We start from the raw sequence: 13,886 nt of genomic DNA, 5'->3' as shown, positions 1-13,886 counted from the left end.
ATGTCTGATCATTGAAAATCTATGGATAACGTGTCGGCAATTTGCGTATAAGAGACACATCTGTCTGTGGGAACTGTACACACTATCATTCACAAACAGAACTTGCATATTACAAGAACTTGGCTGGGAGTTATTTCATACAGTCTTGACCTCGCTCCAAGGCATTTCCACGAAGGAGTTCCTGGGAGGCCAGCGTTTCAGACTTGAAGCAAGCAGTCCAATCATAGCTAAAGGCTACTGAGAGACCTTGATGGTATTCAAGCACTGGTGAAACACTAGGATAAGTGCGTTAGTGTAGCAGGGGATTATATAGAGTTTTTTTTCTTTCACAACTTTGTTCTGTTATTCTGTACAATCAAAAGTCCCAGTTTGACTTGAACGCCCTTTGTAACTAGTTGTAAAGTGTCAGGGTTAGCTTTAGTAATTTTAGCTGCACCACAAGTATGAAGGGCTTTTACAGTACATACAAGCACTCCAGTAGTCATATCCCAAAGCACTCATGTCAACACTAAACTAGGAACTCTGCATTTTTTGGAATGTTGTTAACAAGCATGAGTCACATACAAATTCTATGAACCACCTACAAACTGCTGCAATACACTTTTGAATAATTTTAAAAACATCTTTAAAAGTTCTAAAGAAGTCTGAGACTACATTTCAAATATTCAAGCATGGTCAAAAATGTTTTTTTATGGGTACGATTTCTCCCGAACCCGCAGCAAACTCCCACAAAGTTCCTAAACATATCCTTACCATATTCTATGGTTTTGAGATTGTGTCATTTAGAAAGCCCCCTAAGTGGAGACAGTGTGTCTCAAACATTGAACCTTTTTTTTTTTTTTTTTTAGTTTTTTTTTTTTGCTAACGTTGGAGGATGGAAAGGAAGTTTGTACATTAACCGATCCACATACTGAGAATTGAGAGTCTAAGAAAGGCTCCCTTTTCTAGAACCCATTTATTGTGTTGGTGATCTCTAGTTTCAGGTCTTTTGTGTGGTTTTTGAGACATAGTTGGGCTGGAAACTTTGCTGCAACCTGGCAATTATCTCAGGTGAACAAATGTATATCTAAATCCATTCAGTCTGTTATGTTGTATTAATTACATCTCCATGTGCAAACATTGTATTACTATATTATTATATTTTGTAAATATCAGCGTGTAAGAAGAATAATCTGGCTAAATATAACGGCATTGTTTGAGTTTGTGTATGGAACTGGTTAGTATTTTGGGGAACGACTTGGAAGTGTTACTTGTTTTCTGTAGATTTGGAAGCCGTTACTAGCAAAAGCATCAGGCGTTCACTGAAGCAATAGGTTCTTTTCAGAGTTACATCACACCAGGGCCTCTCAAGGAACACAGCAGGACGGAGGGAGATTACATGTTTGAATGCAGATGAGTTACGGTGGCTAGTGACATTCTCTCTCTCTCCTGTCAATCCCTGGATAATCATGGTGTCTATAAGTTTCAAGCATGTGGAAGAGGGCGAATAGCGCTTTTCCTCCAAATGTGTTGCAATCACCTTCTCAAAAACAAACAAAAAATTATCCCACTAGGACTGTCTGTTGCATTCTAGTGAGACGGATGTAATTTAAAATAAAATAAAATACCAAAACCCTTCAGATAATTTCCGACATGAATAACATAGTGACCCTGAGTAAGAGAATAAGGTTTCAGGGATGATGTACGTGTGTGATTTTAATTAATATGGTTTTACATCAATTGCAGGCCTCATTTGAGAGGTGACTTGTCAGAGGAAGAGGAGGGGCTGAGCTCAAATGAGGAAGATGACAACAGCTCCACATCCAGCAAGGATGAAATGGAGCAATCGAGAGACAAAGAGGTGAGACTGGGTTCACCCACAAATCCTGTGGTTACACAATGATGAAGTGTGAAGCAGGGTTTATTCTGGACTGCGGCCAAACAACCTCAATACGATCCAGTAATGTACTTTTAGATGTGTGTTAAACTTACACTACACTCACATTCTTTAAGGTTAAAAAAGCCATGACTATCATTTCGGTCCTAAAATGGTCTCCTTCCTGAGCGTGTAATAAACTAACACCTAACAATTCAGTGCTTCTTCAACCGAACAAAAGTATATCATTTTCTAAGATTTCAGGTTTTTTTCTCCACTGACACACCTGGATAATTGTTGGTTTTTGAAATCTTTCTGAATCTTATGTCGAAATTACTGTGTGTGCGCGCAACACACTACAGGCTGTATTCAATGCTCAGTTAGTGTAGTTTTATATCAAGCTTAGCACTCTGGGTATTCTCCCTACTCAGAATAAAGTTAAACTCCCTATTTTATTTTGAAGGAATTCTGGTGAATACCTTCAAAATAGCATTTACATACGACAGCTATAAGCCCAAAGCTATTGTTTTAGCTCAATGTGATTAAAATAGCCCCATGGTGGCGAATCCTACTTATTATCGATGGGTGATGCCACTCACTCTTTTTTTTTTATTTATTTATTTTTATCCAAACCAAAGTAATGCTAAGGCTAGTATGCCAATGAATATGCTTATAAATGTAATGCATATTGAACGAAATCCATGGAAATCCGATCATCTGGTAAATATGGATATTAAAATATTAAAATAAAACTTTAGTTTTTGGATTCTTTAAAAAAAAAAAACATTTTTAAATTTAAAAAACATTGTTTAATCAAACTGTTGTAGGTTAATTAAATTCATTGAACCGCTGAGCCAGTTCAAAATTAATTCACACTTTTAAAATTATTTAGATGACTTACTAATGTTAAATGGTCTTCAAATTATAAAACATTTACAGTTACTACAAAATATTCTGTTTGGTTGAGAGGTATTCCACGAGTGGTGATAATAGATAGTAACAGCACTGAGATGTTTATAACTATACAGTATGTATCACTCTGTGTTATGTATGTTCTAATAACAGTTAATTATACAGTCAATCACAGCATGGGGGGAAAGTAGTTCGCTATGTTCTGCCCTACTGGACAGACGAGAGAGCAGCCGCTCTGGGGCGAAACCCACATTCATAACCAGTTACTGAAGGACTTTCAGCAAGAAAACGCATCTGATAATGTTATGTTGTCTGAAGCAACATTTTGTCTCCGTAATAATTGCTTTTAAGTCTTTCCGAATTTCCCGTGTTGTTTTGTTCATGGCTAAAGCGAGCTACAAAGCTAACTAGCTTCTACCACAAGGAAATTAGAATCCCAAATCCCTCTCTAACCTCTGATCAAGGGAATTACGTGGTGTGTGGAACAAGGGATTCTATTTTGCACCCTACATAGCATACCAACTTTCAATTTAATGCCATTTGGGATTTCACCCCGGGATCCGGAAGTTAGCGGATATTCTAAAGTGGAAATATAAAGAGAAACATATGAGACTACCATGGTAGTCTACCATGTCTACCATGCTTAATTCTCCTCACATTTTGGCTACGTAAACACCGTTAAGAGTGTAAAACTAATTTCACCTCTGAGCATTTTCACACTAAGGGGAGTGGTGGCTCAGGTGGCTATGGCTGTTGGGATTTAAGGATCCAGGTTCGAGCTCCGCTGCTGGTGGGTTGCCACAGTGGGGCATGCAGTGCCGTTCTCAAGCCAAGGGTTATGCCAGAAAGGGCTTTAGACTTTTTAGACTTTAGAGTTTTAGACTGTCGCGGTTAGTAAGTTCCACCTGTCTGGAAAGGATATGTGTTCAAATTATAATCTGTTCATAATAAATGATGTTCGCGGAACTGTTGTGTAAAAGCAATAACTCACTCGAGGTTGTGCACACCACAACTTTTGTAGGAAATAAAACTGCTTGTGCTGTTGGTAAATTACTTGCAAAACACTCTCGTTTTGAAAGATGATGGCTGCTGCTTCTTCTTTTGATTTTATGGGCAGTAAGAGCAACACTGCCACCTACTGGACTGGAGCAAGGAGCAGACGAGTGCCTTGTATTAGGGATGACCATTAAACAGCCTAGAACATAAGTTACACAGCAGTTCATTGTTCAATAGATATTTTTTGAAGACTTTAATACAGTACTTGAAAATCATAAATCATACGCTAAACATTTAACTGAATCAAACTGAAACTCTTAAAACTGATTCAAATTGAAAGTCTGCCTCTGATTCACAGCTCTGCTGATTAACACAGGCCAGTGTTTCATTATCCATGTGTCAAATCCCAAACATTGAACCCAGAAAAACAGGAAATTAACCTTCTCGCTCTGTTCAAACTGGTGTGAAAATTGTTACATGTTGGTACACGGTTATATTTAACCATCAAAACATTAACATTTTTTAGCATGTCTAGTCATTTGAACAAGCCTCCTTTCATTGTGCTTGCTCTCTGTCGACTGCTCTATGGTATACACACACACACACACACACACACTGTGAGAAACAGGAGGTCTCCTCCATCAAACTATTCTTATGTTCAGACAGACCCTGGATCCAAATAAAGACCCACAGCTTCAAACCCTCCCCAAGCCTGCACCAGACACACATACACACACTCACACCAGTGAAGTCTGCATTGATATGAAGTGGTGTGTTTTTATTAACCTGAGATGGTTGGATGCAATGGGAGTGTAAGTGTTAAAAGTATTGTGATGCTGTAACTCGATATGGCTGTTGTGATTTTGATTTTGTGTGTGTGTGTGTGTGTGTGTGTGTGCTGTTAGGAAGTCGAGAAAGCAAAACGGAATAAAGTGGTTCACATTGCCATGGAGATCATGAGCTCAGAGAAAGTGTGAGTAAAAATCATAATATATGTGGATTTTTCATTTTAATGTGTGTGTAATAAGTAGCTGATAGTTTCACATAATTTGCCGCTAAGTCCAAATGTAGTCCATCAGCCGAGTGGCATAGTCCGTAAATTTTATTTAGTTATAGAAACTGTTGCGTTATGAAACGTTTGCCGTGTTGTCCATCCTGTCTTAATGTTATACTTCATATATTTTTATACTGAATATCATTTTATGACGCTGTTACAGGTTCGTGGATGTCCTGAAGTTGCTGCACATTGTAAGTAAATATAAATCATTGCTAAAAAATGGAAAGATTTGGAGACAGACAGGACAAATGTTTGTGTACATATTTCACAAACCTCTGATTTATAATACTTTTAGTTCCTGCTGCATCACAGGAAGTCCTGGAGCACAGTATAAACACTGATACACACTAATGCACACACCTGTGGCTTTATTTATAGCCTGCGCTTTCCGGAATAACTGTGTGGATTCGCGCACCAAGTTTGAACAAGTCTGATCAAAAACCAAATGACGTGAAGTAATAAATTAAAAACCCCAAAAAAGACACAAAGCGAAAGAAGGCATGTAGAGTAGCAAGAGATCGGCAACAAAAATAGAGAGGGAAGGAACAGAAGGCAAGAGACGTGGCGAGACAAAGGAGGGAGAGACGGAGAGATTTTTAGGAAAGAGGTCACACCCACCCCCTCTGGTGCCCACGCAGTTGGCCGTGATCCCTAACAGCTGCCTTTAAGAGGGTCATGCGTGTGTGAGCGAGGGAACCGGAGAGGGAGTAAGCCAGAGATTATCTTCATACCAAAACTCCCAGGGTTCTATCCTGCGCAAAATGATCCTGGAAAATGAAGAGGCTATTTTTTGTTTTTCAATGCGCAAAATATTGAATCTGTTTTTAACTGCCCATCAATCCTGCACCAAGAATTTAAGTTTTGTGGGTGTTCCGTCAAATTATGCTACCATAGTGTGAATTAATAAACTAAAAAAAAACTAGATCCTTAAAAGGTAAATGCATTATATTGAGCGTGTTTTAATACTTTACTGTAACATACATTTATTGGGGAATTTCAAGGTAGCATATTCTGGTAGACAAAAATCCCCATCAAATAATGCTCCCAGTATATAAACAACATAATAAATAAAAACGGTTCCCAAGCTTGTCAGCCTTTCCATGCAAAGAATCGTTAAGTAGCAAAAAAAAAAAAAAGTTTGGCAAAACACCAGCTCAAGACTGGCACTAAGACTGGAACTAGAGGCGGGGCTTGTATCACCGCTCCCTGCTGATTGGTTGATACTGTATTATACAACATGCATGCTCAGACTGTCAAAACTGGCCTGGTTTAAACACACGATTTTAAAGACGAAAGCAATTCCGAAGAGTAATCAACAGATAAAGGCAGGGGTGAAACACCAGACTACTAGTGACCATTAGAGGGAAAAAAAGGCACGGCTGAAACAGAAAGAGAAACTTGCGAGGCTTCGCATCATGTGCAGTGATGTGGCGTCAGGGCTCCTCTGCTGGCCTGGAGGTGAATAGCCTCTGCAGGATTCCCCTCACCACCGAACCAAAAGTGTAGGGGGTGGAGTCGGGCCTGATTCCGTTCGTCTTATCTGGGCGGAGTCGAACCAGAAGTCTAGGGCGCGTCGCTGTGTTTGTTGTTTCCCGTTTCGTTGGTTGAGGTTTGACATTAGGGATAGAGTCACAGTATTAAAGGAAGAATTGCATCAGATCCAGCCCCACCTCTTGGACTTTTGGTTCTGCAGCAAGTGCTGCTTTACACAAAACAGATCTTTATTGCATGAATGCAGAAGTTCTGTTTTGTTTTAATGTTATAGGGTGTGACTTCACTGACTGCGGTAACATCTTTACAATCGTATGCCATGGTGTTGGTTTGTCAACAGTTAATTGAAATTAGGAAATCTGTGATTTCATCCTCTTCTGAATAATAGTGTTGAAGAAATGTTTGCCTCCCCAGCAAATATAAAGCTGGTTACGCCTTAATGTCCTACTATATTAACAACTAGACTAAAACTAATATAAAATTTGGGTAGTAAGGAGGGTTTAAAGTGTTAACCAAGCACCTAATCTGATCAGTATTCATTTAAGCATTATTAATTTTTTTTATTAATAGAAAAACGTAGTTTCTTTTCCTGTCAGAACTACAGTTCCAGTTGTTAGACATGTGGTGTAAAATGAGCCACAGTCCCATGTTTTGTCTTTGAGCAGCTGTTGTTTTTGAATATGCAGCGGAAAAAACACTCTAAGAGTCAAAACATATGGTATTTTTTCTTTTTGGCTTGTTTACTTTAAAGTGGTGCGGGTTTGAGTCGTGTGTTTCACTCATTCATCGTCTATACCGCTTTATCCCGTATTCAGGGTCGCGGGGACCAGGAGCCTATCCCAGGAGGCTTAGGGCACGAGGCAGGCTACACCCTGGATTCCCTGCCAGGCTCGATTCTCGTCTCTGTGTGCATGGAGTTTGTATGTTCTCCCCTTGCTTGGTGGGTTTCTTCAGGGTACTCCGGTTTCCTCCCACAGGCCAAAGACATGTAGGTCAAGCTAATTGGCATTCCCAAAAATGGGAAGTATTGCCGTAGTGTGTAAGTGGGTGTGTGAGTGTGTGTATGTGTGTGTGCCCTGTGATGGATTGCCACCCTGTCTTTGTCTACATGTCTTTGGCCTGTCAGAGGAAACTGGAGTACCCAGAGGAAACCCACCAAGCACGGGGAGAACATGCAAACTCCATGCACACAGAGACGGGAATCGAGCCTGGCAGGGAGAATATTGATATTGTATAGTGTATAGATGTTACACCTTGTGGTGATCTGTTGGATGCATTTGCAGTTGCATGATGATGAACTTGTTTAATGCATCTCTTTTTTTTTTTTTTCGATAGGATTTCCGGGATGCGGTCGCCAAGGCGACCCGTGCCAGTGGGAAGCCTGTGGTGGAGGAGCGGGTGCTGAATCAGATCCTTTACTACCTGCCTCAGCTCTACGAGCTCAACAAGGACCTACTGAGAGAGCTGGAGGAGAGAGTCGCACACTGGTACACACACACTCACATAGAATGAGTCTCATAGTATAGAGTTTATGAATAGGTAGTCAATATAACATCACCATTGTAATTGTACATGGATGGAAATGCATCCTGGAACACAACTATACCACGGCCACTTTCACCATCTCCTCTGATTACAACCACACTGGCGATTACGCTGATTAAAATGAAATCCAGGGAATTCCTTTCCGGTTTTGACACGGAGGTAGTGTTATATCCTTGAAAAAAGCAAGATTGATTGGTTGTTGATTGTTTGTCCTGAAACAAGATCAAGCCACTATACATGAGGACAATGTAATGAATGCTTTGCTTTTCATTGTAACTCATTATAACTTGTGTCAGCGAGAAGACTCTAGTGTTCAGTAATTTTAGTTCGTTTTAATTGTTTCTCCATGTTCCCAATCACGCAGGTCAGATCACCAGAGGCTGGCTGACATCTTTGTGCAGAAGGGGCCGTATCTGAAGATGTACTCCACATACATCCGAGAGTTCGATCGGAACGTGGCTCTGCTGGACGAACAGTGCCGCAAGAACCCCTCTTTCGCCACAGTCGTGCGTCAGTTTGAGGTAAGTGGAGGTGATTGTGTTAAAAGACCGTGATATTCACTTTTTAAAAATATATTATTGTAACCGTTGCATGATAAAATAAAGAAGGCAACGGATTTTTGTTAATATGAAAGCGACATCTTATTGGGTTTCACGGATATTTATTCATTCATCTTAGGTCACTGCTTTGTCCTGGTCATGGTTGCAGTGGGTTTGGAGTCTAACACCTACAAACCCTGGGTGTGAGGTGGTTTCTTAAATAGAATTCAGATTCAAAAACTAAACAGTACCGTGATTATTCAAGGTTCAAACCTTTTTATGCGCAGCAAAGAAACAAGTTTCCTCGTACAATAAAATTCTTCCTTTGCCTTTCACTGTAAATGGCGTTAAATGGTGGCGTTTACTAGTTTCCTTGATGATTTCTACTAGCAAACCCATCACCTCATGACCATGACCTCAGATGAGTTACCCATAAAAGGTCCCTTCCGCGTCATGTTTATTGTCATCCTGAGCAACCCGGGTGTCCTGATGGTCTCCTACTGTTACATGAGTAACCTTCTGTTCTACTTCCTTTCATCTTGGACTCGGGCGGGTCCCACTGTCCTGATATTGCATCCGGCCAGACGATATCACACAGCATTTATAAACTGTGCTAATATCATACTTTTACATGGAGAATACAAATTTCTTCAATCTGATTAAAAGCATTCCGGTTAGAGATTCCAACTTAACCGTTGGACGCTGATCTGATGTGCGTTTACATTCTAAAAGCATTTAATCAGAATATAACTAAACATGATATGGGCAAAGTGGTTAGATCTGCACGAAATATAACTATATATAAATATATATAAATAAGTAAATATTTTCTCCAACTTCTTAGTCAGATTAGGATTCCCATCTTTTTAGCTAAATCCTGTGTTATGATTGATTATAAGAGTTCAGTTGCATATATGACTGGTTAGATGCTTTACTGTGAGTGAAATGGTGAGACACTCAGTGTCTTTTTTTTGTAGACAGATGAAATTAAACACAGAAGGGACAGAGTTGTGTTAAAGGAAGCTAAATTTTCTCCCTGTAAACTAAAAGTCAATCAATGTTACTCTCACCTGGGATAAATAATAATAATAATAATAACGCATTTAATTTATGAAGCACTTTACATTTGTGGACAAATCTCAAAGTGTTACACAAGCAATTAAAAGCAAGCATAAGATTGTAATAATAAATATTACTGAATCAAGTGTTTACATAACTAATGTAGCTAATTTAGCTGTTAAACAGATTAACAAAGGTTAACATCACCCCTTTCATCCCCATTAAAAAATTATTCCAATTGGGTCGGATTAGACTGTTAACATGATGCCTCTTTTTTCTCTGACTGGGGTATTATTCCAATTATTACTGCAATTATTATTATTATGGAATCTATCGGGATTGAAGAATACTCCATGTTGATAGCGCCCCCTATTGAGGAGGGGAATTACACCATTTTCATTTGATTGAATTGCAGTTGGTATATTGCAGTGTTTCTCAATTAGTTATTAACTTTAAATGCAGCTGCACTTCAAAATCAGACCTGTTAGAGCAGGAACACAAACTATGCAAGGCATGTATGCTAGAACTGGAATCTGACACTAATCTACTGTAAGATTGATATCAGTGTAGAATTTAAAAAGCCTGGAATGCTTTATGGTTTTTCTCTCTTCTTTTTTCATGACTGTAGACGAGTCCTCGTTGTGCCAGTCTGGCTTTAAAGCATTACCTACTGAAACCAGTGCAGCGGATTCCACAGTACCGCCTTCTACTGACAGGTACATGACACGATGCTGCATTATATCTTAAACATGGCCATGTAAAGTTATTCTTAACTTTATAAATATTTCCACAATTTTGGTATGTTAAGTATAGGTCTGTCAATATTAACGCATGTGATTTAATCTAGAAACTTTAAAGCGTTGCTTTTTTTTTTTCATATGATCAAATTAGACCCTAGTGGCTTTCCATAATCACAGTGCAGATACCTGGCTATGAATGATAATGGCATGTTTTGCCGCGGATAATAAGATGACTGAGGAAGCATCCCCAGGTGTGCTGAGCAGCAAGTTTTATTATTAAAAAGCTTCTAGAGGGAAGTTTGGATAAAACCAAAGTGTGCTTGAGCTACCTTTAAGAAGAACTATTTTTTTAGCTACTTTTATTGCACTTACTGGTGGACCATTGAACTTCATTAAATAACTATACCCACCTCGTTGTAACAGCACATCTAATCAGTGACAAATTGCAACTACAGCCATTTACTCTACATGTGTTAAAAACAGAAGAAAGACATTTTGCCAACCACTATAGTAGCAGACAGGGTTCACGATACGATTGCTGCTGCAAGAGTTTACTATTCAAGAGGTTTTAATTTAACATTTGTAAAGGGTTAATATTTGAAATATTATAAAACTTTATGATCTTTTACCTCTAACCAGTTTGTCTTGGATTTCTTTATTCCAACATTGCACACTTATAATACAAGTAAATATCAAAATATTGTATTTTAAAATTGTGATTAATCACAGCCTATGACGGTGATTAACTGGATAAAAGTTTTAAAACGATTGACAGCACTAGTTAGGAATTAAGTAGTTAGATCATAAACTTTATTCAGTCATTTTTTATGTACCAGGTTTAAATAAAATTCGTAATGCTCTTACTCTGACTATTAAAGACTAACAACAGTTTTTTTACCATGCAAACTCACCAAGTGTTTAAGTGATCTCTAGTCATGATTTTTTTTCTCTGACCACATTTCTTCCGCAAAGTTGATGGTTCAGCACTATTCTTCCAGGTTTTCATAAATTTATCGAAAGTTTCTTAACCCAGTTCCAGTTATTTAAAATCTCCTTAGCTGTTTTCTTTGCTTGATGCAGACCATTTTGTTATAAAGACTTTATTTATTTTTTGTCCATGCAGTGTGTGTGTATATATATATATATATATATATATATACATATATATGATATACTGTATATATACATGATATGTCAAGATAGGATAAAATGAGGTATGATGGCATGTTAAAAAATAAAAAACATTCTAATATTATTCTTCTGCCTTTCAGATTATTTAAAAAATCTTCCTGAAGACTCATCTGACTACAAGGACACACAAAGTAATGACCAGAATACACAACATGTACAACTCCTAAAACTTATATATGTGTGACCAACACTGCAGAATTTAAATAATTAATTAAGCGTCTAATATTTTCAGTGAAATTTGTAGCTTATGTAAGGAATACAACTTGACAGGGCATGCTTGTTTAGGAAAATAATCCATGTTGAAGTGCCTGATACTACTGGAGGTGAAGTAAAAAGCCATTATCACTCTAAACTAAAGTATTTTTTTCCTATAACAAGATGCGAGTGATGCTTTACCAAACTATACCACACCTAAACCGTAGCATTTTGACAAAACTAAACATTTTTAATTATTAATGAGATTGTGGTGATTTTTTTTTTATGACTGAGGATTAGGGCCAATATGGGACATAAAAAAAAAAAAGAGTTGGAAGGGGAGGGGCAGGAAATTGCAGAGTTTAAAACTCGAACTTTTCAAGCTGCAAGTCGAAATTTTTAGAGAAAACTCAAACAATTACGAGAAAAAAAAACTCCGTCAACTTAAGCTCTGGTGATTCTTGGGTAAAATAAAAAGTATTTCCTTGTTACTCAATCAAAGGAAAAAAGAAAGTTTAATTAGAACACATTAGAACAGAACATTTTATCATGACCTGCCATTATAAGCGCAGATTCACAGTTTATAGAGTGAATAGTAAGTGAGGGCGGGGGAGAGATTTCAGACACTGACTCCTTAGTCTGTTCTCCTGTAACAGTCCTCCTTTATATACAGTACTGTGCAAAAGTTCTTGAGCCACACGCATTTATTCATTTTAAAATAAAGATTGATTCAGAGTATACAAGTACACAATAAATATGAAGAATATTCATACGAATGTGATACGGATTTGTCGAGTGACAAAAAAATGAGTGACAGCCATTGTCTTGGCTTTGCACATCTATCTATAAAATGTTTTTATGGAAAACAGTTTTGTGCAGCCTGTACTTTTATATGCTAATTAGGCCCAACCCCCATTCCGTGGTTGTGAGATCACGTGACCTGAGACCTCAAAAATTAATAAAATAAAATAAATTAAATTAATTAAATTAAATAATTTCCCTCAAAACAACCATCATGGCGTACACAGAGCCAACTTGTACGAATAGATGCAAGCCTTTTATGGAATCTGCGAGAAAAAACATCTGGTTTGTTTGGTCACGTGACCGTTGTATTTGCATACTCATTAATATTCATCAGCGTATTTTTCCTCTTCGTTTTAATATACATTCTTCAACTTGTAATATAAATTTTGAGAAGCATATTTGATGTCAATCTTTAAATTAAATGCTGTAGATTAAATTAATTAAACCGGAACAGATGTTTTACTGCAACAGGCTGTAAAGTGGCTAAAGATACAGTTTAAAAATGGTTTGTTTATGTAACAACCTCAGCAGCGACCTCATTTCCCTTCTCGTCAGTTCCAATCACTCAGCATCAGCAGTCCCCGGCCTTATCATCTGTCATCATGTTTTTTTACTGGTTCATGCCTCAAGTTAGATGCTTTTTTCATGCTTGAATGATTCATAGATCACTGTGTGGCTTAACAAGCAAAGTATCATCCCTCAGGGACAGGACTGAAAATCAGAACCAAAAACTTACCAAAAATGAAGGAAAAATATGAAGAAATGAGGGGTGGCTCAAGACTTAAGTAGTGCAAGTGTAAAATAAACCCCAATAACTTTAATCTAAGAAGTTTTCTTTCTTTTTTTAACGTAGCTGCCCTTGAGGTGGTGAAGGAAGTTGCAAATCATGCCAATGACATCATGAAACAAGGGGTAAGACGATACACACGTACACTCTGTAAGTGATCCAGTTGAATCTAATGGTTAATGGGTTCCACTGAATGCTGTGCACTAAAATAAAAATGTAAAATATTTACTTGTATCATGTTAATGATGCCACCCAGTTGGTATAATCAAGAGAATGTAAGAAGGCTATTTGGCAAACTGAAGGACATCTTGACCAACATGATTTAAAAAGCATGGGGTGTTGGTGAGAAAGCTCCAAAGCTCAAAAGCTGCTTAAATCCCATCCGCAGTGTTTTCGTAATATTTCGACATACTGTAGTGTAACATGACTTCACATAAGCATTTCCTGGTTTCAAGTGTACGAGTGTAATTGGAGCTGACAAATCTGGCCCTAGTGTTTTGAAAGATTAGTAATCCACCTTGATGCTGTTGTTGTTGATGATGATGGTGAGGATTGTGATGATACTGATGAGTAAGTGGCAGCTTCTCTGTCTTTGTTCCTTACTTAGAATTTTTTTTTTTCTTTTTAAGGACAACTTCCAGAAATTAATGCAGGTCCAGTGCAGTTTGAACGGCCATCATGAAATTGTGCAGCCTGGAAGGGTACATGTTAAACT

General features: G+C 37.9%; 1 protein-coding gene across 3 annotated transcripts in view; it reads left to right on the top strand.

Annotated features, from left to right (window-relative positions):
* fgd6 (FYVE, RhoGEF and PH domain containing 6) overlaps positions 1-13,886 on the top strand; it is a 40,962-nt gene that overhangs the window by 19,787 nt on the left and 7,289 nt on the right. For all 3 annotated transcript variants that reach the window (XM_053508867.1, XM_053508866.1, XM_053508865.1), the window contains exons 3-11: positions 1,726-1,840; positions 4,669-4,736; positions 4,981-5,011; positions 7,647-7,798; positions 8,221-8,377; positions 10,083-10,170; positions 11,466-11,516; positions 13,238-13,296; positions 13,801-13,872. In XM_053508867.1, the coding sequence (XP_053364842.1) occupies positions 1,726-1,840; positions 4,669-4,736; positions 4,981-5,011; positions 7,647-7,798; positions 8,221-8,377; positions 10,083-10,170; positions 11,466-11,516; positions 13,238-13,296; positions 13,801-13,872 (793 nt within the window). The remainder of the gene's footprint in view (positions 1-1,725; positions 1,841-4,668; positions 4,737-4,980; positions 5,012-7,646; positions 7,799-8,220; positions 8,378-10,082; positions 10,171-11,465; positions 11,517-13,237; positions 13,297-13,800; positions 13,873-13,886) is intronic.

This window comes from Clarias gariepinus, chromosome 12, assembly GCF_024256425.1.
Source record: "Clarias gariepinus isolate MV-2021 ecotype Netherlands chromosome 12, CGAR_prim_01v2, whole genome shotgun sequence".
Taxonomy (NCBI): Eukaryota; Metazoa; Chordata; class Actinopteri; order Siluriformes; family Clariidae; genus Clarias; species Clarias gariepinus.
This window is presented reverse-complemented; position numbering and strand designations above follow the sequence as displayed.